This window comes from Drosophila eugracilis, unplaced genomic scaffold (genome assembly GCF_018153835.1).
Source record: "Drosophila eugracilis isolate 14026-0451.02 unplaced genomic scaffold, ASM1815383v1 contig_445, whole genome shotgun sequence".
In the NCBI taxonomy this organism is placed as follows: Eukaryota; Metazoa; Arthropoda; class Insecta; order Diptera; family Drosophilidae; genus Drosophila; species Drosophila eugracilis.
Window position 1 is genome coordinate 3346464 of NW_024573311.1, and position 20329 is coordinate 3366792.

General features: G+C 44.0%; 6 protein-coding genes across 6 annotated transcripts; all 6 read left to right on the forward strand.

Moving 5' to 3' along the window:
* The first annotated feature begins 1602 nt into the window (after positions 1-1602).
* Positions 1603-2604, forward strand: LOC121530261 (serine protease grass-like). Its single transcript, XM_041819093.1, has 4 exons — positions 1603-1855; positions 1905-1956; positions 2019-2176; positions 2231-2604. The coding sequence occupies exons 1-4, from the start codon at positions 1603-1605 to the stop codon at positions 2602-2604; spliced, it is 837 nt and encodes a 278-aa protein (XP_041675027.1).
* A 323-nt stretch (positions 2605-2927) lies between these two features.
* LOC108111622 (chymotrypsin-2-like) lies at positions 2928-3983 on the forward strand. The gene is made up of 4 exons (XM_017221158.2): positions 2928-3180; positions 3245-3296; positions 3351-3508; positions 3586-3983. Exons 1-4 carry the CDS (start codon positions 2928-2930, stop codon positions 3981-3983), a joined length of 861 nt encoding a protein of 286 aa, XP_017076647.2.
* Positions 3984-4218: 235 nt separating this feature from the next.
* Positions 4219-4732, forward strand: LOC121530262 (conserved oligomeric Golgi complex subunit 8-like). Its single transcript, XM_041819094.1, has 3 exons — positions 4219-4312; positions 4375-4680; positions 4716-4732. The coding sequence occupies exons 1-3, from the start codon at positions 4240-4242 to the stop codon at positions 4730-4732; spliced, it is 396 nt and encodes a 131-aa protein (XP_041675028.1). The 5' UTR covers positions 4219-4239.
* A 1115-nt stretch (positions 4733-5847) lies between these two features.
* Positions 5848-6917, forward strand: LOC108111285 (serine protease grass-like). Its single transcript, XM_017220677.2, has 4 exons — positions 5848-6100; positions 6150-6201; positions 6263-6420; positions 6475-6917. The coding sequence occupies exons 1-4, from the start codon at positions 5848-5850 to the stop codon at positions 6846-6848; spliced, it is 837 nt and encodes a 278-aa protein (XP_017076166.2). The 3' UTR covers positions 6849-6917.
* A 256-nt stretch (positions 6918-7173) lies between these two features.
* On the forward strand, positions 7174-8229 carry LOC121530263 (granzyme B(G,H)-like). Its single transcript, XM_041819095.1, has 4 exons — positions 7174-7426; positions 7491-7542; positions 7597-7754; positions 7862-8229. The coding sequence occupies exons 1-4, from the start codon at positions 7174-7176 to the stop codon at positions 8227-8229; spliced, it is 831 nt and encodes a 276-aa protein (XP_041675029.1).
* A 196-nt stretch (positions 8230-8425) lies between these two features.
* On the forward strand, positions 8426-10526 carry LOC108112457 (conserved oligomeric Golgi complex subunit 8). Its single transcript, XM_017222313.2, has 5 exons — positions 8426-8561; positions 8624-9096; positions 9150-9363; positions 9429-9610; positions 9673-10526. The coding sequence occupies exons 1-5, from the start codon at positions 8489-8491 to the stop codon at positions 10441-10443; spliced, it is 1713 nt and encodes a 570-aa protein (XP_017077802.2). The 5' UTR covers positions 8426-8488; the 3' UTR covers positions 10444-10526.
* The last annotated feature ends 9803 nt before the right edge of the window (positions 10527-20329 follow it).

A 20329-nucleotide genomic window follows, 5' to 3' on the forward strand; every position in this document is an offset into this window, starting at 1 on the left:
GGAAAACTTTTTCTTATTTATTATTCGTCGACAAACGCTGAAAAACGACCCAGCGCAAAAAGGCAGAAAAAATCAAAGTGAAAAAGAGCCAGAAAGCAGAGGAGTAGCGACCGAACCGACGAAGAAAAAGCGCCACACGCAACGAAGAACCCGAAGACAGTCTTCGGGAGCTCGAGAGCTGGAGCCCCCGGTTCTCGTAGTGCTCCAAGCGGATGGTGCGTCTCGCAGTCTTCTTAGTAGGTCAGTGGTGGACCCGAACAGTTGTTGTTGCCCGGTCTTTGTTTTGATTCATTTGCGGCCGAAGTCGAGGATTAGACACCGCTCCGAGAACAGAGCTTGTTTTGGCGCGCATCTTTGGGACTTGATTGCAGGCGCTGCGTTTAGCGAGGGTTGACTGAGCAGTTTGTCAGCAGATTTCAGGAAAACATGTCACTTTTTCTAAATACATATCGATAATGCCACATTTTAGTAAGAAATTTGTAAGAACAAAATATATTATTTATTAATTTATTTAATATATTCTAGTTTATGCGTTCGATTTTTTGCATTATCCTGAGTCGACCCTCGCTACCATCTACGAACTGTTGAAAGCGGTCTGTCGGCCAGGCTAACAGCAGTTTAATTATCGTTGTGTGTTTATTATGTCCTCGCCCGCCCCTCGTTTCTGCCCACCGCCCACCAGGGTCCCATCTCCGCCCACAAGACGCCACACGAACAATATTGTATTACTGCAGTTCCTCATCGTCCGTTTTTTATTGGCTACGAAGATTCCCATTGAGTAAGAATTGCGCCACCAGGTAGCTAAGGTGCTGCGGCGGTGGGTGGGTCGGTGGAGAGAGTTCGGGTCCACCAGTGGAGTGGGTGGTCGCTGATGGACTTTTACGTCCCCAGCCGGCTCCCTTTCCTGACCGTCAAAGCAAAAACTGGTTTTCCTCGGCGATTGCCAAATAATTGCGATTGCGAAATATGTGGAAAAGGTAATGGGTTTACCCAGAAATCATAAAAAATACATATTTGTTGATCGAATTTATGGTTGGCAAGATTAAATTGTAAATAATAAATTAACATTTATTAAACTGTCTCTGTTTTAGTAAATGCTTCGGCTTACTTTTTTAGAGGTGCCCAAAACTCTTTTCGTTATTTGGGTCAGAGCAAGTGAAAGTGCAAAAACAATAACCACCTCTGCGGTTGCGCCTGAGAAGCAGGTTCACTCCAGTTGAACGATTTGATCGGGGGTCTGGGCTACCGGAAAGTAAAGTGCGTATCGAAATGGTAAGAAGTTTAAAAAGAGAATTAAAACCTTTATTAAAAAGGCGGAAAATTGTAGTCACAGGACAGCTAAGTCCAAAATGTAAACAAAATACTTAATCAAGTTAATCTTAACTTTTCATGATTTTTACATTTCATTTCCATTAACTAATTCAATTGAATTAAATAAAAAACAAACGAAATCTATTAGTTTTTGTGATCAAAGGCCTTACGTTATCTCTCATTCATAGGAATTTCGCATTTTACAAGGTGATAAGGGGTAAGCGTATACTCGTATATAGCCGAGAAAGCTATAATATCGGCTTACAGTCGTCGTCGATCTCTGTTCTAATCATGATCATCACTTGCTTCCTAAACTACCTAATCTTGGGGATTCTGGTGATATACTCCCCGCCTGCCAATGGATCCTTCAACGCAGCTGTCAACAACACCTTGATGAATCTCGAATACAATTGCCTTTTGCGGAGGAAGTTGTTTTTGCATGGTGGACGGGATGTGAATTGGAGAGCATCGCCTTGGGTGGCCTTACTCTATCTGCCAGATGACCTCAACCAGTGTCGCTGTGGTGCAACTCTGGTCACTCCGAGTAAGAAACCTTAAATATAGTGATGTTATATAACCTTTCCTTAACTTAGGATTTGTTCTAACCGCTGCGCACTGCTTGGAGATGTGTCCAAGAAGAAATGAGTAAGTGAAATGAAATATGATGATAACCTTTTGTTAAATTATATTTTGGAATTCCTAATCAGGTTAAGAGTTTGCTTTGGAGCTAGCCTTATAACCTCATCGAGCAGCTGCCTGAAGAACTTCGGAATCGAGCAACGCGTTGTGCACGAAGAATTCAGCTGGAGCGAGCAGGTGAATGATATTGCTCTGCTTAAACTCGACGGGATCGTTAATAGCAAAGGTAAGTATTAGTCCTTATTCCATAATTTTTGGTAACAAAAAATTCATATCTTAGGACCAATCGAGCCGGTTTGTCTGCCTATAAGCAGCGCATTGAATGACTTCTATGTAGTTCCGGAGGTAACCTTTATGGCCTATGGCTGGGGAACCACTGAGCTTAGAGTTCACTCCAGGACCCTTCAGAGGATCATAGTAAGGGAGACGCCGTGCGCTTATGACACCGATGGAATGTACTTCTGCACCAGCAGCCACATCGTGGACTCGTGCCACGGAGATTCTGGTGGTCCGTTGGTCGTGGACCGGACACAGTTTGGTATCATCGCCCACGGTAGATATCCTGGTGCATGTGGAGTGGCGGGCGGCGCCTTCAACACAAATGTCTCCTTCTTCATGCCGTGGATCGTCGACAAGCTGTCCATCCACTGGTGATTGATGACTACAGAGATTACAGGTTGCCTCTAACCTTAGAATTTTAATAAAGATTAATCTTAATAAAAACTAGAGCTGCGACGAACAGTACCTCTTAATTTATTAACTCTGTTAACTTTAAAATAAATATGCTAGCAGAATGAAGAAATTTCAATGCACTCATGAATATAAATAAGTATTTCAAAGATTAATTCACCTTTTTTTTTGCGATCAACGACCCACTCTTATCTCCGATTTTCAGGAAATTCGAAATTCACAAGAGCATATATAGTCGATACGATTGTAAGAGATGTTCACACTCGCCGTCAATCTTTGTTTACGACATGATCAAGACTTACCTCCGATGTGCTTTGATCTGGGGGATTCTTGTCCTAAATCCTCCGCCTGCAACCGGATCCTTTAGCGCCGCTCGTATCACGACCTTGATGAATCTCAAATATAATTGTGATATGCATAACAGGCAGTATATGCACGGTGGACAGAATGTATCGTGGAATTTTGCTCCTTATATGGCCTTACTTTATCTGCCAGATGACCTCAACGAGTGCCGATGTGGTGGCAGTCTGGTGACCCGAAGTAAGAATGTTTAATCTGTAACCATAGATCTCAGTTATCAGCGGACCTTTCTTTCTCTACTTAGATTTCATCCTTACCGCTGCGCACTGCTTGGAGATGTGTCCCAGAAAACATGAGTATGGGATTGTATATACATACATCTAATTCGATCTAACTGTATTCGTTAAAAGGTTAAAGGTTTGCCTTGGAGCCAGCCAAATTACATCCCCGAGTAGCTGCATGAAGAACTTTGGAATCGAACAAAGATTTGTGCACGAAGAATTCAGCTGGAGCGAGCAGATTAATGACATTGCACTGCTCAAACTCGACGGCTTGGTAGATAACAGAGGTGAGTCCTTATAATATACAAATCTCTATAAGATAAGATAAGTAGAAGATAATGGTAATTGCACATTCAACTCCTAGGACCAATACTGCCTGTATGTCTACCTGTAGATAGCAGGATGCATTCCTTCACCTCGTTTCCAGGCCAACCATATTTTGCATATGGATGGGGAACCACTGAGCTTGGTACTCACTCTAAAAGCCTTCAGGAGATTATGGTGAATAACAGGCCGTGTGCCTACCACACCGACGGCATGTTCTTTTGCACCACCAGCCGCATCGTGGACTCGTGCCGGGGAGACTCCGGTGGTCCGGTGGTCTCGCAAAGCACCCAATTCGGTATCATTTCCCACGGAAACTATGCATGCGGAATGCAGGGCGGCGCCTTCAACACAAACGTATCCCTCTTCATGCCCTGGATCATGGACAAGTTGCAGAATTACCCGGATTACAACTACCGGGATTTTAGCGAAAGTTAATAAATATTTAACTGAAAAGTATAAATAAAGGTTACATTTTAAATCAAAACAGTTACAATAAGATTTAAATTTGAAAATACGTTAGTTAAGTGGTATATTAGTTATCTTTTGTCAGACCAAAATCCACAGGGTGATTCTGGTGGTAAATTAGTGTGGCCAAGTGGTCTGTTTTTCTTGACCCATCGTCACAGCTGTTTATCGTAGTGAAGCGACAACAAATATAAGTTTATTTTTTCGGAATTTTAACCAAAAACCAATGGATTTTCCGGACAAAATGGACTTGGAGAACGAGAGAGTGTTGAAGTTAATATTTCCGGACGGAGTGCCAGGTGAGTTTGAATCTGAGAATGAGTAAGAAGACCAGAAAACTAATGTTCTGTGTCCCCGCCAGACAATCTGCGTGGCAATCCGGAGTTGGACAATTATCTGGCCAAATTGGGCACTTGCAAGGTGGAACAGTTGAAAAAGGAGCAGACGCGATTGGCAGACGAAACGCGCAGCATCCTAGAGCAGACCCAGGACCTGGCCATCTCCAATTACAGAACCTTCATCACGACGGCTGAAAACTCACGTTCGATCTTCAGTGAGTTCCTCCGCTCGGAGCAGCAACTGGACACGCTGGTGGGCAAGCTTCCAGACCTCAGTGTTCAGTGCGAACGATTCTTGCAGGACTCTGCCGAACTGAATGAGCAAAGACGTCTGAATTCCATCACTTTGCAAAAGAACGCTCAGTTACTGGAGGTGCTTGAACTGCCGCAACTCATGGAACGCTGCATCCGCGAAGGTTGCTACGAGGAGGCCATAGAACTAGCCGCATATGCCACCCGCTTGGGTCAACACCAGGGGCACATTCCCGTCGTCACAGTGAGTTCTTCTTGCGATTTCTTTTCTTCGTAATATTAGCTTATCCTTTACAGAGCATTGTCCGCTCGGTTGAAGCCCTCTGGCACACCATGCTGGTGCAGTTGGTGGCACAGTTGCGAACGGATCCTCAGCTGCCCAAGTGCTTGCAGATTGTAGGCTATCTGCGCCGGATGCAGGCCTTCGGAGACAACGAGCTGCGGCTGAAGTTTCTGCAGGCAAGGGACGCCTGGCTGACTTCATGGTGGAGAGAGTTCGTGTCCACCAGTAGAGTGGGTGGTCGCTGATGGACTTTTACGTCCCCAGCCGGCTCCCTTTCCTGACCGTCAAAGCAAAAACTGGTTTTCCTCGGCGATTGCCAAATAATTGCGATTGCGAAATATGTGGAAAAGGTAATGGGTTTACCCAGAAATCATAAAAAATACATATTTGTTGATCGAATTTATGGTTGGCAAGATTAAATTGTAAATAATAAATTAACATTTATTAAACTGTCTCTGTTTTAGTAAAAGCTTTGGCTTACCCTTTTAGAGGTGCCCAAAACTCTTTTCGTTATTTGGGTCAGAGCAAGTGAAAGTGCAAAAACAATAACTGCCTCTGCGGTTGCGCCTGAGAAGCAGGTTCACTCCAGTTGAACGATTTGATCGGGGGTCTGGGCTACAGGAAAGTAAAGTGCGTATCGAAAGGGTAAGAAGTTTAAAAAGAGAATATATACAAGGCGGAAAATTGTAGTCACAGGAAAGCTAAGTCCAAAATGTAAACAAAATACTCAATCAAGTTAATCTTATCTTTTCATGATTTTTACATTTAATTTCCATTAACTAATTCAAATGAATTAAATAAAAAACGAAATCTTTTAGTTTTTGTGATCAAAGGCCTTGCGTTATCTCTCATTCATAGGAATTTCGCATTTTACAAGGTGATAAGGGGTAAGCGTATACTCGTATATAGCCGAGAAAGCTATAATATCGGCTTACAGTCGTCGTCGATCTCTGTTCTAATCATGATCATCACTTGCTTCCTAAACTATCTAATTTTGGGGATTCTGGTGATCTTCTCCCCGCCTGCCAATGGATCTTTCAACGCAGCTGTCAACAACACCTTGATGAATCTCGAATACAATTGCCTTTTGCGGAGGAAGATGTTTTTGCATGGTGGACGGGATGTGGATTGGAGGGCATCACCTTGGGTGGCCTTACTCTATCTGCCAGATGACCTCAACCAATGTCGCTGTGGTGCCACTCTGGTCACTCCAAGTAAGAAACCTTAAATATAGTGATGTTATATAACTTTTCCTTAACTTAGGATTTGTTCTAACCGCTGCACACTGCTTGGAGATGTGTCCAAGAAGAAATGAGTAAGTGAAATGAAATGCGATGAAGCCTTTCGTTAAACTATATTTTGGGATTCCTAATCAGGTTAAGAGTTTGCTTTGGAGCTAGCCTGATAACCTCATCGAGCAGCTGCCTGAAGAACTTCGGAATCGAGCAACGCGTTGTGCACGAAGAATTCAGCTGGAGCGAGCAGGTGAATGATATTGCTCTGCTTAAACTCGACGGGATCGTGAATAGCAAAGGTTAGTATAAGTACTTATTGCATAATTTTTGGTAACAAAAAATTCATGTCTTAGGACCAATCGAGCCGGTTTGTCTGCCTATAAGCAGCGCATTGAATGACTTCTACGCAGTTCCGGAGGTAACCTTTATGGCCTATGGCTGGGGAACCACTGAGCTTAGAGTTCACTCTAGGACCCTTCAGATGATCATAGTAAAGGAGACGCCGTGCGCTTATGACACCGATGGAATGTACTTCTGCACCAGCAGCCACATCGTGGACTCGTGCCAAGGAGATTCTGGTGGTCCGTTGGTCGTGGACCGGACACAGTTTGGTATCATAGCCCACGGTAGATATCCTGGTGCATGTGGAGTGGCGGGCGGCGCCTTCAACACAAATGTCTCCTACTTCATGCCATGGATCGTCGACAAGCTGTCCATCCATTGGTGATTGATGACTACAGAGATTACAGGTTGCCTCTAACCTTAGAATTTTAATAAAGATTATTCTTAATAAAAACTAGAGCTGCGACGAACAGTACCTCTTAATTTGTTAACTCTGTTAACTTTAAAATAAATATTCTAGCAGCAGAATGAAGTAATTTCAATGCACTCATGAATATAAATAAATACTTCAAAGATTAATTCACTTTTGTTTTGCGATCAACGGCCCACTCTTATCTCCCATTTCCATGAAATTCAAAATTCACAAGAGCATATATAGTCGCTACGACTGTAAGAGAGATTCACACTCGCCGTCAATCTTTGTTTACGACATGATCAAGACTTGCTTTCAATGTGCTTTGATCTGGGGGATTCTTTTCCTAAATCCTGCGCCTGCAACCGGATCCTTTAGCGCCGCTCGTATCACGACCTTGATGAATCTCAAATATAATTGTGATATGCATAACAGGCAGTATATGCACGGTGGACAGAATGTATCGTGGAATTTTGCTCCTTATATGGCCTTACTTTATCTGCCAGATGACCTCAACGAGTGCCGATGTGGTGGCAGTCTGGTGACCCGAAGTAAGAATGTTTAATCTGTAACCATAGATCTCAGTTATCAGCGGACCTTTCTTTCTCTACTTAGATTTCATCCTTACCGCTGCGCACTGCTTGGAGATGTGTCCCAGAAAACATGAGTATGGGATTGTATATACATACATCTAATTCGATCTAACTGTATATGTTAAAAGGTTAAAGGTTTGCCTTGGAGCCAGCCAAATTACATCCCCGAGTAGCTGCATGAAGAACTTTGGAATCGAGCGAAGATTTGTGCACGAAGAATTTAGCTGGAGCGAGCAGATTAATGACGTTGCACTGCTCAAACTCGACGGCTTGGTAGATAACAGAGGTGAGTCCTTATAATATACAAATCTCTATAAGATTAGTTAAGTAGAAGATAACGGAAATTGCACATTTAACTCCTAGGACCAATACTGCCTGTATGTCTACCTGTAGATAGCAGGATGCATCCCTTCACCTCGTTACCAGGCCAAACATATTTTGCATATGGATGGGGAACCACTGAGCTTGGTACTCACTCTAAAAGCCTTCAGGAGATAATTGTGAATAACAGACCGTGTGCCTACCACACCGACGGCATGTTCTTTTGCACCACCAGCCGCATCGTGGACTCGTGCCGGGGAGACTCCGGTGGTCCGGTGGTCTCGCAAAGCACCCAATTCGGTATCATTTCCCACGGAAACTATGCATGCGGAATGCAGGGCGGCGCCTTCAACACAAACGTCTCCCTCTTCATGCCCTGGATCATTGACAAGTTGCAGAATTACCCGGATTACAACTACCGGGACTTAGCCGAAAGTTAAAAAATATTTAACTGAAAAGTATAAATAAAGGTTACATTTTAAATCAAAACAGTTACAATAAGATTTAAATTTTAAAATACGTTAGTTGAGTGGTATATTAGTTATCTTTTGTCAGACCAAAATCCACAGGGTGATTCTGGTGGTAAATAGTGTGGCCAAGTGGTCTGCTTTTTCTGACCCATCGACATATCAGCTGTTTAGCGTAGTGAAGCGACAACAAATATAAGTTTATTTTTTTCGGAATTTTAACCAAAAACCAATGGATTTTCCGGACAAAATGGACTTGGAGAACGAGAGAGTGTTGAAGTTAATATTTCCGGACGGAGTGCCAGGTGAGTTTGAATCTGAGAATGAGTAAGAAGACCAGATAACTAATGTTCTGTGTCCCCGCCAGACAATCTGCGTGGCAATCCGGAGTTGGACAATTATCTGGCCAAATTGGGCACTTGCAAGGTGGAACAGTTGAAAAAGGAGCAGACTCGATTGGCAGACGAAACGCGCAGCATCCTAGAGCAGACCCAGGACCTGGCCATCTCCAATTACAGAACCTTCATCACGACGGCTGAAAACTCACGTTCGATCTTCAGTGAGTTCCTCCGCTCGGAGCAGCAACTGGACACGCTGGTGGGCAAGCTTCCAGACCTCAGTGTTCAGTGCGAACGATTCTTGCAGGACTCTGCCGAACTGAATGAGCAAAGGCGTCTGAATTCCATCACTTTGCAAAAGAACGCTCAGTTACTGGAGGTGCTTGAACTGCCGCAACTCATGGAACGCTGCATCCGCGAAGGTCGCTACGAGGAGGCCCTAGAACTAGCCGCATATGCCACCCGCTTGGGTCAGCACCAGGGGCACATTCCAGTCGTCACAGTGAGTTCTTCTTGCGATTTCTTTTCTTCGTAATATTAGCTTATCCTTTACAGAGCATTGTCCGCTCGGTTGAAGCCCTCTGGCACACCATGCTGGTGCAGTTGGTGGCACAGTTGCGAACGGATCTTCAGCTGCCCAAGTGCTTGCAGATTGTGGGCTATCTGCGCCGGATGCAGGCCTTCGGGGACAACGAGCTACGGCTGAAGTTTCTGCAGGCAAGGGACGCCTGGCTGACTTCATGCCTGGAGGCCATACCCACTGGAGATGGTTCGTTGGCAATGGACTTGTATACGAATTGAAGAACATCAAAATTATTTTCTTTTTCTCCACAGCCCAGCAACACCTATCCAAAACTATTGAAATCACGCGTATTAACCTGTTTAACATCATCACCCAGTACCGGGCTATTTTTCCGGAAGAGGAGGGCTCCTTGAAATCTCAAAGCTCTTTAAGGCCTTTGCAGGGGGTCAGCTGCAATGGAGATCGACTTTTCCAGGCGTGGCTGCACAATAAGGTTTGAACTCCTCGGCTTACTTATTAATATATAAATAATGTTATTTCTGCGTGCTCCTTCAGATCGACGACTTCCTAAAGACTCTGGAGCGAGATCTACAACTCGGAGTGGGCTCCGTGGAGACAGTTCTGGGTCAGTGCATGTACTTTGGGCTATCCTTCAGTCGTGTGGGTGCCGACTTTCGTGCCCTCATGGCACCCATTTTCGTGGGAGTAATTCGACGACGCTTTGAGACCAGTGTAGAGCAAGTGAATGAACAGTTCGATCGGGAGCTTGAGAGATTCACGCTGATTAACAAGGTGGCGCTGCACTCGCACGCTCGTAAGCAGGTGGATCCTGAGCAGGAGTCCTTTGCTCCGCCGGAAACTCTGTTGGATTTCTATCCCCTAGCCGCTTTGTGCAATGGTTATTTGAGTGCTTTAAACGATCTACGATTGTGTGCTCCCTTGGCTTTGGCCACGGATGTGACTCGGTGCCTGCAGCACTCTCTGCAACTGGCCGCCCAACGAGTCCTTGCCTTCTATCGGCAGGAACAGCAGGCTTTCGCCGGCAGTGAACGCGAGGCGTTTATTCGGCTCTGCTCATGCTTGGCCTATGATCTGGTTCCCTATGTTCAGCGTTGCGTCCACGGCGTCTTCCCTCCGCAGTCGCTGACCGTTCACTTGGGGATTAGCCTGCTTCAGCTGGAGCAGCAGCAGCTCACCTATTTCGACCAGACACGGATACTAGAACCCCTGAAGCACCTTCTACCAACTAAGGCGCTGGTGCAGCCGCAAGAGTCTGCCAAGGAAAAGAAGCCAAGTGTAGGATTACCAATTACTGCCGAGGGGTAATACAAGCCAAATCAAAAACTTCTTTGCAAATAATGTAAAAATATATTAGTTGTAATATATATTCCAATCTTTATGCAACTTTAAACTGTTAGGATATTTATTAATGTAAACCTATTAAAATCAAAATTATGCTTATAACTGAAACGATCTTTGATCTTTGAACATAAGATTTATAAACTAGTAAGACTTATACATTGATAGCCATGACGATAACAGACTTTTCCTCTCCCAATATATGCCCACTCAACCTTTTTACCATAATACATTACTTCCCCGACCATTTAGGCCAAGTTTTGTTAGAGCTTTTAGCGGTGTTTCCACTCAATCGTTTTGTTAATTTTGCAGCATTTTCCGTCAAATAAATTCGGGATGATTTTATAGGAGGAAGACGGTTTTACTCTGCGTTGTGTGCTGGCCCACTGGGAAAACCCCTTTTACGAGGGGCCGCGAGAGTGTAATAATATTTTTACTTGGGCGGCGGACGATCAAAAAGCGGCCCGCTGCGGTTGTCCAACCGCCAAAGCCAAAGCCAAAGAGTTGCAATCAGCTGCACTCACTCCCTTCCATCTGCATTTGGCCTAACTAAAGCGTCGACATGGCAGGTCAGATTGGGTGGCCCCGGAAAACTGGGGAAATGGCAGGGGAGTCGTCGGCGAGGGCCGCGTTTATAAGCAATTTCGCGAACAATGACTAAATTTCGGGAAAAGCGAGCGACGTTTGTTGCTGTTGTTCTACTGCTGTTGCATCTGAACGAATCTGAATGCAACGCAGTGCGCCGAAAATTGGAAAACATGGCAGCTGAATGGACAACTGGCGGAGGGTGGGGCAGGGGCAGATCGCAAACGAATGCACTGGGAAAAGTCAAAGAAAGTAATATTCTTTATAATGCCAAAAATCTCCTTTCAGGAAGAAACTATATATTTTTGTAGCAAAGTTTTAGTCTCACTTAGTGATTTAAACTCAGCAAGGTTTGTCAGAGAAATAATTATAATCAAGTATTATTTCCAGTGTTTGGCTACATGAACAGGACATGGAAATAGGCATAGACTGTTCGGCATTCAGCGGCGACTCATCGTTCAACGTCAGCGCCGGATGCGTTTGTGGCCACGGCCTTTGTGGGAGTCCCGCTTTTAGGGGGAGGTGAAACTAGGAGCTTAGAGCAAAAGGGGTAGTGGAACGGGGAGCCCTCTGTATTTTTAAGTCCACCACTAAATACAAACGAAAGCACTCAAGCACAAGTTGGCCACGATTTCCCAATCGCAGTCTCTACCAATCTCCGGCCTACTCCCACACACACACATGCACATACGCACAAACAGTCCGTACGGCTGTAGTGGCAGTCGTAGTCCAAAGCCCGTACGCCATAGTCCGGACTCGTCATAGTACAAATGGAATTTGGGATTTTGATTGCGAATCGAAATAGATTTTGTGGTATTTGGCAAGCAGTGCGAAACAAGCGGCTAACAACCTGAGTCTGTGTGTGTATGAGTCTGTGTTTGTGTGCTACACACTCATGCATGTGTGTGTGGGCTATGCGCTGGTGTGTGTTCATTTGTTACTTTGGCATGGACAACACTGCGTATACGCGCTTTATACCATCCGTTGATTGATTGAGTTTGCGAGGCCTTTTACACGCTCGGTGGCTTCGTTTTTGCCAGCCCTTCGTTTATTTTGCATTTTTCCAAAGCCCCTATACTCCACCCCCAACCCAACTTCTGTTTGCACTTGTGCCTGTTTTTGCTGGCCGCTCGCTTTTCGGTTCGCTTTAATTCGTTACCAAGTTGATTTTGTTAACCTGAAAAGCCGATTTTTCACACCTGAAATGTGTTGCCAGCAAAAACTGACCAATGGGTAAAAAAGTATATTTGGTAGCGATTTTTACGGGAATAGTCATAAAAATATTTACCAAGATCTTAATAAAAGTATGCATTTAACAAGATCTGGCATATTATTGAGAATTGCAACCGCTCTCATCCATGCCAACTTAGATACAGGTATTATAGCTAGGTTAAACCGCATAAAATCGGCCACGCAATTGAAATCGTAATTCGAAGACTTAACTTACCCATTGGGCCAACCCTTGTTCATTTCCCAAAAATAAAAGAGGACGTGGAGGGTCAGTGTGGGTGGTTGGATGGCGACGCGACGCTGCTGTGCCATTGTCCGGCTGCTAATTTATCGGGATAATTGCCAAATGACCAAATGGGGAGTTTTATTACAGTTGCAAGGAGTGGAAAAGGGGCCAGGAACAGGATCAGGACTGATGAGCAAAGCACAAAAATGGCCAGACAACGATAGCCGAGGGTAAGCACCCCCCGAAAAGGGCGGACACATGTGGCCTGGCTCTCTGCCCTCTGCCCTTGGCGCATTTTTAATTGTAATTCATAAATTACATTATTTACCGACTCCGGGGCAGGTTAGTTAATGATGTAGCCATTTGGGGACTGCTCATGCCTCTCCGCCCACGACAATAGCTGGAAATCGATATGTGGCAGTGTCTGAAAACCGCCACAAAAATGGCGGCGTCTCATAAATGTCAACTTGGAGCTGTAAACTGCCAGCGAAATTGAATTTGCCACTTAACACCACCGCCACCTGCCTGTGCTCCACTCCCTGGGCGGATTCCATTCTGCACTGATTCAATTTGGATACTTTTACTTATTCAACTTATTCGTTATGCAAAATTATTGCCTCAGCGTATATTGAGTGGTGTAAGTTGCGAAGAAAGCCAAGAAAGCGGGGAGCTGTTCAACGAGTTGGAAAACACCCTGGGAGTTCGGGGGTATGGAGTCGACGGGTGTGTGTATATATATGTAAATTCGCAAACAAATCACTCGAGCTTGCGAAATACCCTTAGGGGAATCCTTTAGTTATCCTTTAGCGATTTTTCAAATAAACATGCAACACATTTTTTAGAAATCCATACCCCTCCAGTCAGCCAGCGGCTGCCAAAGTTTGACGCGTTTTTCGGGCCAGTATCAGATTTCCCCTTTTGTTAACAACAGTGTTGGCAACAATTTAGAAAGGGTAAAAATAGCTATAAAAAGAAACTCTTATTTTTGGAAAGTTAACAAAAAGGTTTTATTAATGTAAAGAATGGGACCCTAAAATATAAAATTTCTTGTCATACTTAAAGGAAGTTCTAATCTTGAACCTTTCGATTCAAACTTTGCCCTAATAAAAGACATCTGCTTAGTAAAATAAAGCCAAATTTGACTTGTATATATCCGAGTTTGCATCTCAGTTCCCTTCGTCCTGGCTTGTGAAATGATGATGATGCTGATACTCCTGTGGATACCGATAGCGATGACAACAGGCGGAGTGCGCCTCGAGGACTTTCGGCTAACATGTGTGGGCGCTTTTATAGGCTAATGGCCTGCGATGGCTGCCGCGGGCCAAAAGCCTGTGACTTTGACGGATTTTCAAAGCAAATTTCGTTAGGCTTGCCTGATTAGCTTCTGGGGAATTTACATACGCATCTCTAGTGGGCTGCGGGGGATTTCTCACTTGTCATATCATTTCAGCTGAGCGATGTTTAGTAAAATGTTTTTATCCAAACTTTCGTTATGGAAATCCATATCAAGGAACAAGTGCAATAGGAGCTCCTTTTAGATGGTTTCTACCTATAAACAAATTTGCGTAACATTGGCCAATCCACCATTCAGATAAAACTAATCTATACTATATAATTTTATTAAAAACTACCTCTGTTTTCATAAATTATAAACTAAAATTACTTTCAGTGTCTTTGGTTGGACGAAAGGACATGCCATGACTTAATTAGCGAATGGCGAGCTGGCAGAAAGGGATCCTGCAATCCACAGCCAAGTGCACAGGAATGCGCGTCATTATGACAATGGCGTCCACCCACATTCGCCCACCCACCACTTATTCAGCCTCGGGGGCATACCGAAAAAAAAATGTCGCGTTGCAACAAAGTTGAGTTAAAATCTGCCCTCTCAGTCCGCGCATTTCCAATAGTTTTCTATGGCTTCTTCAGTTCAGTTTTTTCTCAGCATTTTCCGCTTTTTCCTTTCATTTCACAATTTTTATTTCACATATCCACGGGTCTGTGTGTGGGTGGTTGGGTGTGTGTGTGTGTGTATATTATATTACTGCAACGCGAACCAATAACCATCGAGCGGGCAGCTGGAGACGCTGACGCTATAGAATGCCATTGGCTCCGGGTCTCATCCTCCTGCCCATTCCCAGCGGCCCCGATGACCTGATTCACCTGTCCGCACCCGAGTATCTTACGGATACCAACGGCGGATGCTTTTTCTTCTATTTTTTGTTGTATTTGCTGGTTGTTGTTGTTTGCCCACCCAATTTCTTTGTATTGTGGTTATGATAGCGAAGCTGGTCCAGGCCACAACCCTCCACGACCACCAGCCAGCCAACCCCCTCCTAACTTTTGACCCCGCCGCCTCTTCTGGTTGCCTTTCTGTGGTCCAGAAGCAATATAATTTATTGAAGTTCTGGCATTTTTCAAAATGAAATTCTTTTTAACGATGATTGAACTACGTACGTGAGTGTGTGTGTGTGCTTGTGTATCGCATCCTGGAGCTCCAGGAGCTTGGGCTAAGGGAGTGGTGGTCCTTTGTTTGGGTTTAGCACGTTTGGCCTGTCCATTGAACGCCATATTATTGGTCGATTGAAAAGTAAAACATTTTTTATTATCCGCACGTGTGCCAGCTCCCATTCGATCCTCCTTGCACCCTGCTTTTTATGACTACAAAACAAAAAAAAAAAAACGGAAAAACCCGAGAAAAATATGTAAGAGACAGGGTGACGGGAAAGGGGCCAGTGGCTTGGTGGGCGTGCTCTGACCACCTGTCGTGGCATCGGGCATCCATAAAACTTTCGACCCAACTACCCCAGGTGAGCTCATGGCTTTTATGATGCCAACGCCCAGCGCCAAACCGCCCAACCGCCCCACCACCCAAAACCTCGACCCACTTTCGGTTCCTTCATATTTGATAAGCAAGTTGGCGTTTCTTTTTTCCATGGCTTCCTTTTACTGTTGCGCCCCATCAATATCCTTCAGCTACCCGTCTCGTTCTCTCCCTCTTTCTCTTTGCCATCTCTCTCTCTCTTGCTCTATATTTTTTCCCTCTATTTCCTGTATGTGTGTGTGTGTGGTTATAAAAATATTTCATTCAATTTTTTATTCCTGTTGGCGCTCGCTGCCTCTCTTTCTATCTTGCCCAGCTCGTCTTTGCCCTCTCTTTTCCACTTCGGGTCCTGAAACTTTCGTCTTCTGGCCCTTCTTCTGTCTCGCTTGCACTCACTGGCCTTTATGTCCAGCGATTTATTTTGCCGAGCCAGCGGACCACACGGTTTCTCATTTTTTTCCAGTGTGTGTGAGTGTGTGTGTGCTGTGCTTCTCCTTTTGTTATTCTGTTGTCCTTTGCTCAGGTCGACGGTGTCCTGTACACTCGGCCACCCGCCGAGCCACCCATTGACCAAGACACCCACCCACATCCGCAACTTCTTCGCCCACCACCCACATCTTCAGCTTCATAATTTCCCGCTTTCCTGGCTCGCTCTCTCCACCATCTAACTTTCTCGCTTGCACAGTGATGCTAAGTACTTAGGTAGTTGAATTTGGGTACAAATTCGAGTATAGGTAGAAAACCTTTATATAATATACGTTCAGAAACTTGTACCTATACCTAATAATGAAAATATTACTTGTAATTGTATAAGGTAATGTACCCTAATCAAATGTTGTACCTTTCGCATCTCTGGAGGGTGGTGCCGGATAAAAATTGCGCGTTTCCTCCTCGAATATTTTTGCGGCCAGTGCTCCTGAATCGTAGCTCCTCGCTCTGGTCAAGCTGTGGACTCGTTTCACGTCGCCTCCGCCCAGTTTAGCTAAATTCTCTTCTCGGTTTCGGCCCTACAGCCACCCTATAGGCCACCCCATGCCGGCCATGTTTGTTTGCACTTTTATAACAATGTTGGCCAGTCCGGGCTTAGGCCGTGTCGTGTGGTTTTCCTTTTGGGCAGAGCGATGACTTGGTGCAGGGGTGGTGAGGAGTGGTGGACCCTAAAATATGATGTCATACTTCAACAGTTTGGGGTGTTGCTTAGCATTGAGAGCGATATATACTTCGTGTTCCGAAAGTAGTTTCTGGCCCTATAAAAGATATTGCTTGCCAAGTAAACCGAAAACGGTTTAGCCTAGGTACTTTCTTTCAGATATCTATTTTGAGATAGTAAACATAATCTAATAAGGAACTTTGTCTTCCCCAAAGATAACTCCATTAAATGGCACCAGATCAGCTGGGATATAAAACTTGAACTGGATATGAAATAGCAACCTGAAACTAATTAAGCTTAGGGCTAAATTGAATCGGGAAAATGGAAGCTAGTCAAATATATATAAGCATATATAGCTTGATATATGGTATATCCATTTGTGGGAATGTGTTTATGGCAGACAAAGAAACACAGAAACTTTTACATCTACTCACGAGAGGGAGTGTGTGTGTGTGTGTGAGTGCTCTAGATTCCGTCTTGGGCCATTCTGTGCTCCGGGCTAGTTCTGGCCAATTTATTTGAGCCATTAAAATTGTATGATAAAGCGAGTCCATTAATTGTGTTGCTTAATTTTCGTTTTAACGCATTTTATCAAGCCAAACAGCCAACGTCGTATCCTTGGTTCTCTTCTGCCTCCACCGCCCTTCCCCCTCCTCTTCATAAATGAGGTTCTTAGCTGGTCTAATGTGTTTTTATTTGCCGCTAAGGGAAATCGATGGAGTCCAGTCGCGGAGGCGCTGACATGCCAAATGCCACAAGGAAAATGCCAACTGTAGGTTAGATTACTTAGTGATCTGTAAAGGACATACTAGAGGTTCTTATTAGGAATTAAAAGTCACTTCAGATATTAAAGTAAATAATAACTTAAAGTTCTCAAAATATACCCGTACTTACTTATTTAAGACTTTACAGAAGGCATTGACCATCGACTGTCCATATTCCATATAAGAAAGCATGAAATGGGGGAGGGCCATTCTGTATTCCTTGTGGACGCTCATATCTTAACGGTTTTCGTTTATTTTCATATAAACCCACATACACACAGCGATGGAGGGAGGCTGGTAAAAGTGGGTGGTGGGGTCCATGAGTATATATGATTTTTATTGTTATTGTTTTGTCCTTTTTATGATGTTGCACGTATCGCAGTAACTTCGCCCCAATGCTCGTGCGTACGTGTGCGAGTATCTTGCGAGTCTTGGCTGTACGAGTATATCCCACATAAATACAAACACACTCGCAGGCACGTATATAAATAGAAGAAAAGTCGAAGGGAAAACGAGAAAAATGAAACAATAACAAAGCGAACAGCTCAAATAAGCCACCCATTCCACCCACAGACGTACAGACTTACCCATACGGTTATAATTGGGTGGCATTGAGGGTGCTGCCGCCCGACTTGCTACGAGTATTTCACCCCCAAAAATCGCTTCCTTTTCCGCCTTTTCCCCCTCTTTTGTTGACTTAAGCGAAATATGGTGGTGGTGGTGGTGTGTGTGTGTATGTGGCGTGCGTTTGTGTGTTCTAAGGGCTGTTTCCACCACCCCCTTTCGCCTCATTTCCGTTGTGTTTGTGGTTGTAATTTGAAGCCAGCAACCAGATAGCCTTGTAGGTTTTTCTTTTTTGCCCTCTGCGAGGGTGTATTGCAAGTTATGGATTTATGATATATACACACATAACTTTATGCAATAAGCGCAGGTTCACAATGCCTTTCCTGTGGTTGGCTGACCTCTGAGGGGGCGTGCTTTTCCGATTGGCTGAGAGTCGGAAACAAATTCATAATTCCTGCGGTCACTTTCATAATTCCCCACCCAAATGGCGTCCTCGCACATTGCGTATGCGCAATATTCTCCAGGGGTTGGAGAGAAGTAAACTTCTGGCTGGACTCTAGGTGAGGTCATCCCATTTCCACTTTCATCTTCGGGTTATCTGATCCAAAGGGGGGACATAATATTTCCCATTTGACAGGCTGCTCTTCCTATTTCCTGGTACTCCCATTTAATTTTTATTGCTTCACTTCGCTTCGGTTTGCCTTGTATCCTTTTTTTTCACTTGCTCCAGCGGATTATCCCAGCTTCCCCTTCCTGCATCCCCATCGCCGTTATTGGTTTCCACTTTTTATTCCCTTTGAACTGGACACGGCTACGTTCTGCCCTTTCGTCTCTCTCACATGAACATGAATTTTTGTATTAAATTCTCTTCTTTTTGGCTTTTTATTTGACGAGTCTCCCAGTCAGTTTTTCGTTTTTCTGTTTTCATAAAAAAAGTAGATTTATTACAGATATTTTATAGTTATATATGTAGTCCAGAACTCGAGAAATGTTAAAAGAAAATCTCGCCACCGGCACGTCCCTTGAGAAAATGCTAGACGAGCTTGATCTGATCTTTATTTTGAAACCTTATATATAATATTATTTTTATATCATTTTATACACCTTTTATAGAAATTTAGAAGGCGTAGACACGGCTTTAAATGCAATTTTGAAGACACAACTTTGGTAAATTTCTAACTGTGTATTGGGGTTCCGTTTTGCAGTCTCAGGTGAATGGAATATTTTTATGCCATTTTTATTTGTCCGCCAGTTTCTTGCTGCTTCTCATGGCTTTTTTATTCCGTTTTTATTTTGTTGCAAATTTCCTTTTTTTGCACATTTTTATGGCGCAAATTGCTAGAAGAAAAAGCTGCGAGAAAAGTGAGCGACGCAAAAACAAATTCGCCGCAAACTAAATGTGTTTGTGGTGTTTGATAGCGTCAGCAATGTTGCCGCTCGGGTGGGTCACCCTTTTGGGCCCACTCTCCCACCCCACACTCATTTCCAAGCCACTTTTCCATTCTTGTTCTTCTCGAAGGAAAAACAACGCGAGTGGGTGAAAGGCAGCAGGTAAAGTAAATGGCCAAAAAGGAGAAAAATTAATTTTATCCTTTCCATTTCCGTTGTTGCGTTTATCAGTGTGTGTGGTTTTCCTTCTCGCTCTTTCCACGAGTGTGTATGTGTGGGTGGGTGTCTTTTCCCGCATTTTTTTTTTTTAGTTTTCCTCAGCTTTTTGCATTATTTCAACGTGTGCTTTTTCCTCCCACCCTTGCCATTATATTTTTTTTCTTTCGTTATAAATCTTGAGGTTGAGCACTCGACTGGACGCCATTTTTTATTTTTACCTTCAACCTTCACCCTCCCGTCCACCTGAAAGCCCCAACCCCACACATTTTCCCACCCATTTCCCTCAGTCGGACGTCGCTTATTTTTCAATTCTGTCAGTTGCGTTGGTCAGAAAATGTCGCTGGGGAGCGGTCGACAGCAGCCTTTTCTCCGATTGCAAAAGTTGAGATTGGGCGTGGGACATCCCCACCCACCGGAGTATATACGAGTATATGCTATCTGCGAAATAATTTATAGAAGACTCAACCCGAGTGGACAGGGCAAAGGGTTCCGTTTCCTTATTTATCCTGTTTTTCCTTGTGGCTCGGTTATTTCATTTTAGATACTGAAATTTGAGCGGGGACTTAATATGGTGGGGAGATGTGTGACTCTTGAAAGGGTTGGAGATAACAAATCCAATCACTTTTATAAATCAAATCAAGACGTAATATTAACCAATATGTATAAGGAATATGTATTGGAAAGTTCGATTCTTACTGTTCTTTTAGAGCAATGCAGTCTTGGATATTTTAAACTTGGATCTTTTAAAAAACTGTTCTTGTTTAAATGCACTTTTATTTCTCCATCTAGTATACATATTATTGTAAACTCAAAGTACAAGAAATTTACAAATCTCCGATCTAGTGCCTGCGATGTTCGTGGTGCACGCGGTGCCCGTGGTGTTCATGATGTTCGTGGTGATGTTC

What these genes read in the sequence shown, in the direction of transcription:
- LOC108112457 (XM_017222313.2), top strand. Translation starts at nt 8,489, where the DNA reads ATGGATTTTCCGGACAAAATGGACTTGGAGAACGAGAGAGTGTTGAAG. An exon ending in ATTTCCGGACGGAGTGCCAG is followed by an intron (nt 8,562 to 8,623) that starts GTGAGTTTGAAT and finishes TGTCCCCGCCAG; the next exon opens with ACAATCTGCGTGGCAATCCG. An exon ending in GGCCATACCCACTGGAGATG is followed by an intron (nt 9,364 to 9,428) that starts GTTCGTTGGCAA and finishes TTTTCTCCACAG; the next exon opens with CCCAGCAACACCTATCCAAA.
- LOC121530261 (XM_041819093.1), top strand. Translation starts at nt 1,603, where the DNA reads ATGATCATCACTTGCTTCCTAAACTACCTAATCTTGGGGATTCTGGTG. An exon ending in TGCAACTCTGGTCACTCCGA is followed by an intron (nt 1,856 to 1,904) that starts GTAAGAAACCTT and finishes TCCTTAACTTAG; the next exon opens with GATTTGTTCTAACCGCTGCG. An exon ending in CGGGATCGTTAATAGCAAAG is followed by an intron (nt 2,177 to 2,230) that starts GTAAGTATTAGT and finishes TTCATATCTTAG; the next exon opens with GACCAATCGAGCCGGTTTGT.
- LOC108111622 (XM_017221158.2), top strand. Translation starts at nt 2,928, where the DNA reads ATGATCAAGACTTACCTCCGATGTGCTTTGATCTGGGGGATTCTTGTC. An exon ending in TGGCAGTCTGGTGACCCGAA is followed by an intron (nt 3,181 to 3,244) that starts GTAAGAATGTTT and finishes TTCTCTACTTAG; the next exon opens with ATTTCATCCTTACCGCTGCG. An exon ending in ATGTGTCCCAGAAAACATGA is followed by an intron (nt 3,297 to 3,350) that starts GTATGGGATTGT and finishes ATTCGTTAAAAG; the next exon opens with GTTAAAGGTTTGCCTTGGAG.
- LOC108111285 (XM_017220677.2), top strand. Translation starts at nt 5,848, where the DNA reads ATGATCATCACTTGCTTCCTAAACTATCTAATTTTGGGGATTCTGGTG. An exon ending in TGCCACTCTGGTCACTCCAA is followed by an intron (nt 6,101 to 6,149) that starts GTAAGAAACCTT and finishes TCCTTAACTTAG; the next exon opens with GATTTGTTCTAACCGCTGCA. An exon ending in CGGGATCGTGAATAGCAAAG is followed by an intron (nt 6,421 to 6,474) that starts GTTAGTATAAGT and finishes TTCATGTCTTAG; the next exon opens with GACCAATCGAGCCGGTTTGT.
- LOC121530263 (XM_041819095.1), top strand. Translation starts at nt 7,174, where the DNA reads ATGATCAAGACTTGCTTTCAATGTGCTTTGATCTGGGGGATTCTTTTC. An exon ending in TGGCAGTCTGGTGACCCGAA is followed by an intron (nt 7,427 to 7,490) that starts GTAAGAATGTTT and finishes TTCTCTACTTAG; the next exon opens with ATTTCATCCTTACCGCTGCG. An exon ending in CGGCTTGGTAGATAACAGAG is followed by an intron (nt 7,755 to 7,861) that starts GTGAGTCCTTAT and finishes GTCTACCTGTAG; the next exon opens with ATAGCAGGATGCATCCCTTC.
- LOC121530262 (XM_041819094.1), top strand. Translation starts at nt 4,240, where the DNA reads ATGGATTTTCCGGACAAAATGGACTTGGAGAACGAGAGAGTGTTGAAG. An exon ending in ATTTCCGGACGGAGTGCCAG is followed by an intron (nt 4,313 to 4,374) that starts GTGAGTTTGAAT and finishes TGTCCCCGCCAG; the next exon opens with ACAATCTGCGTGGCAATCCG.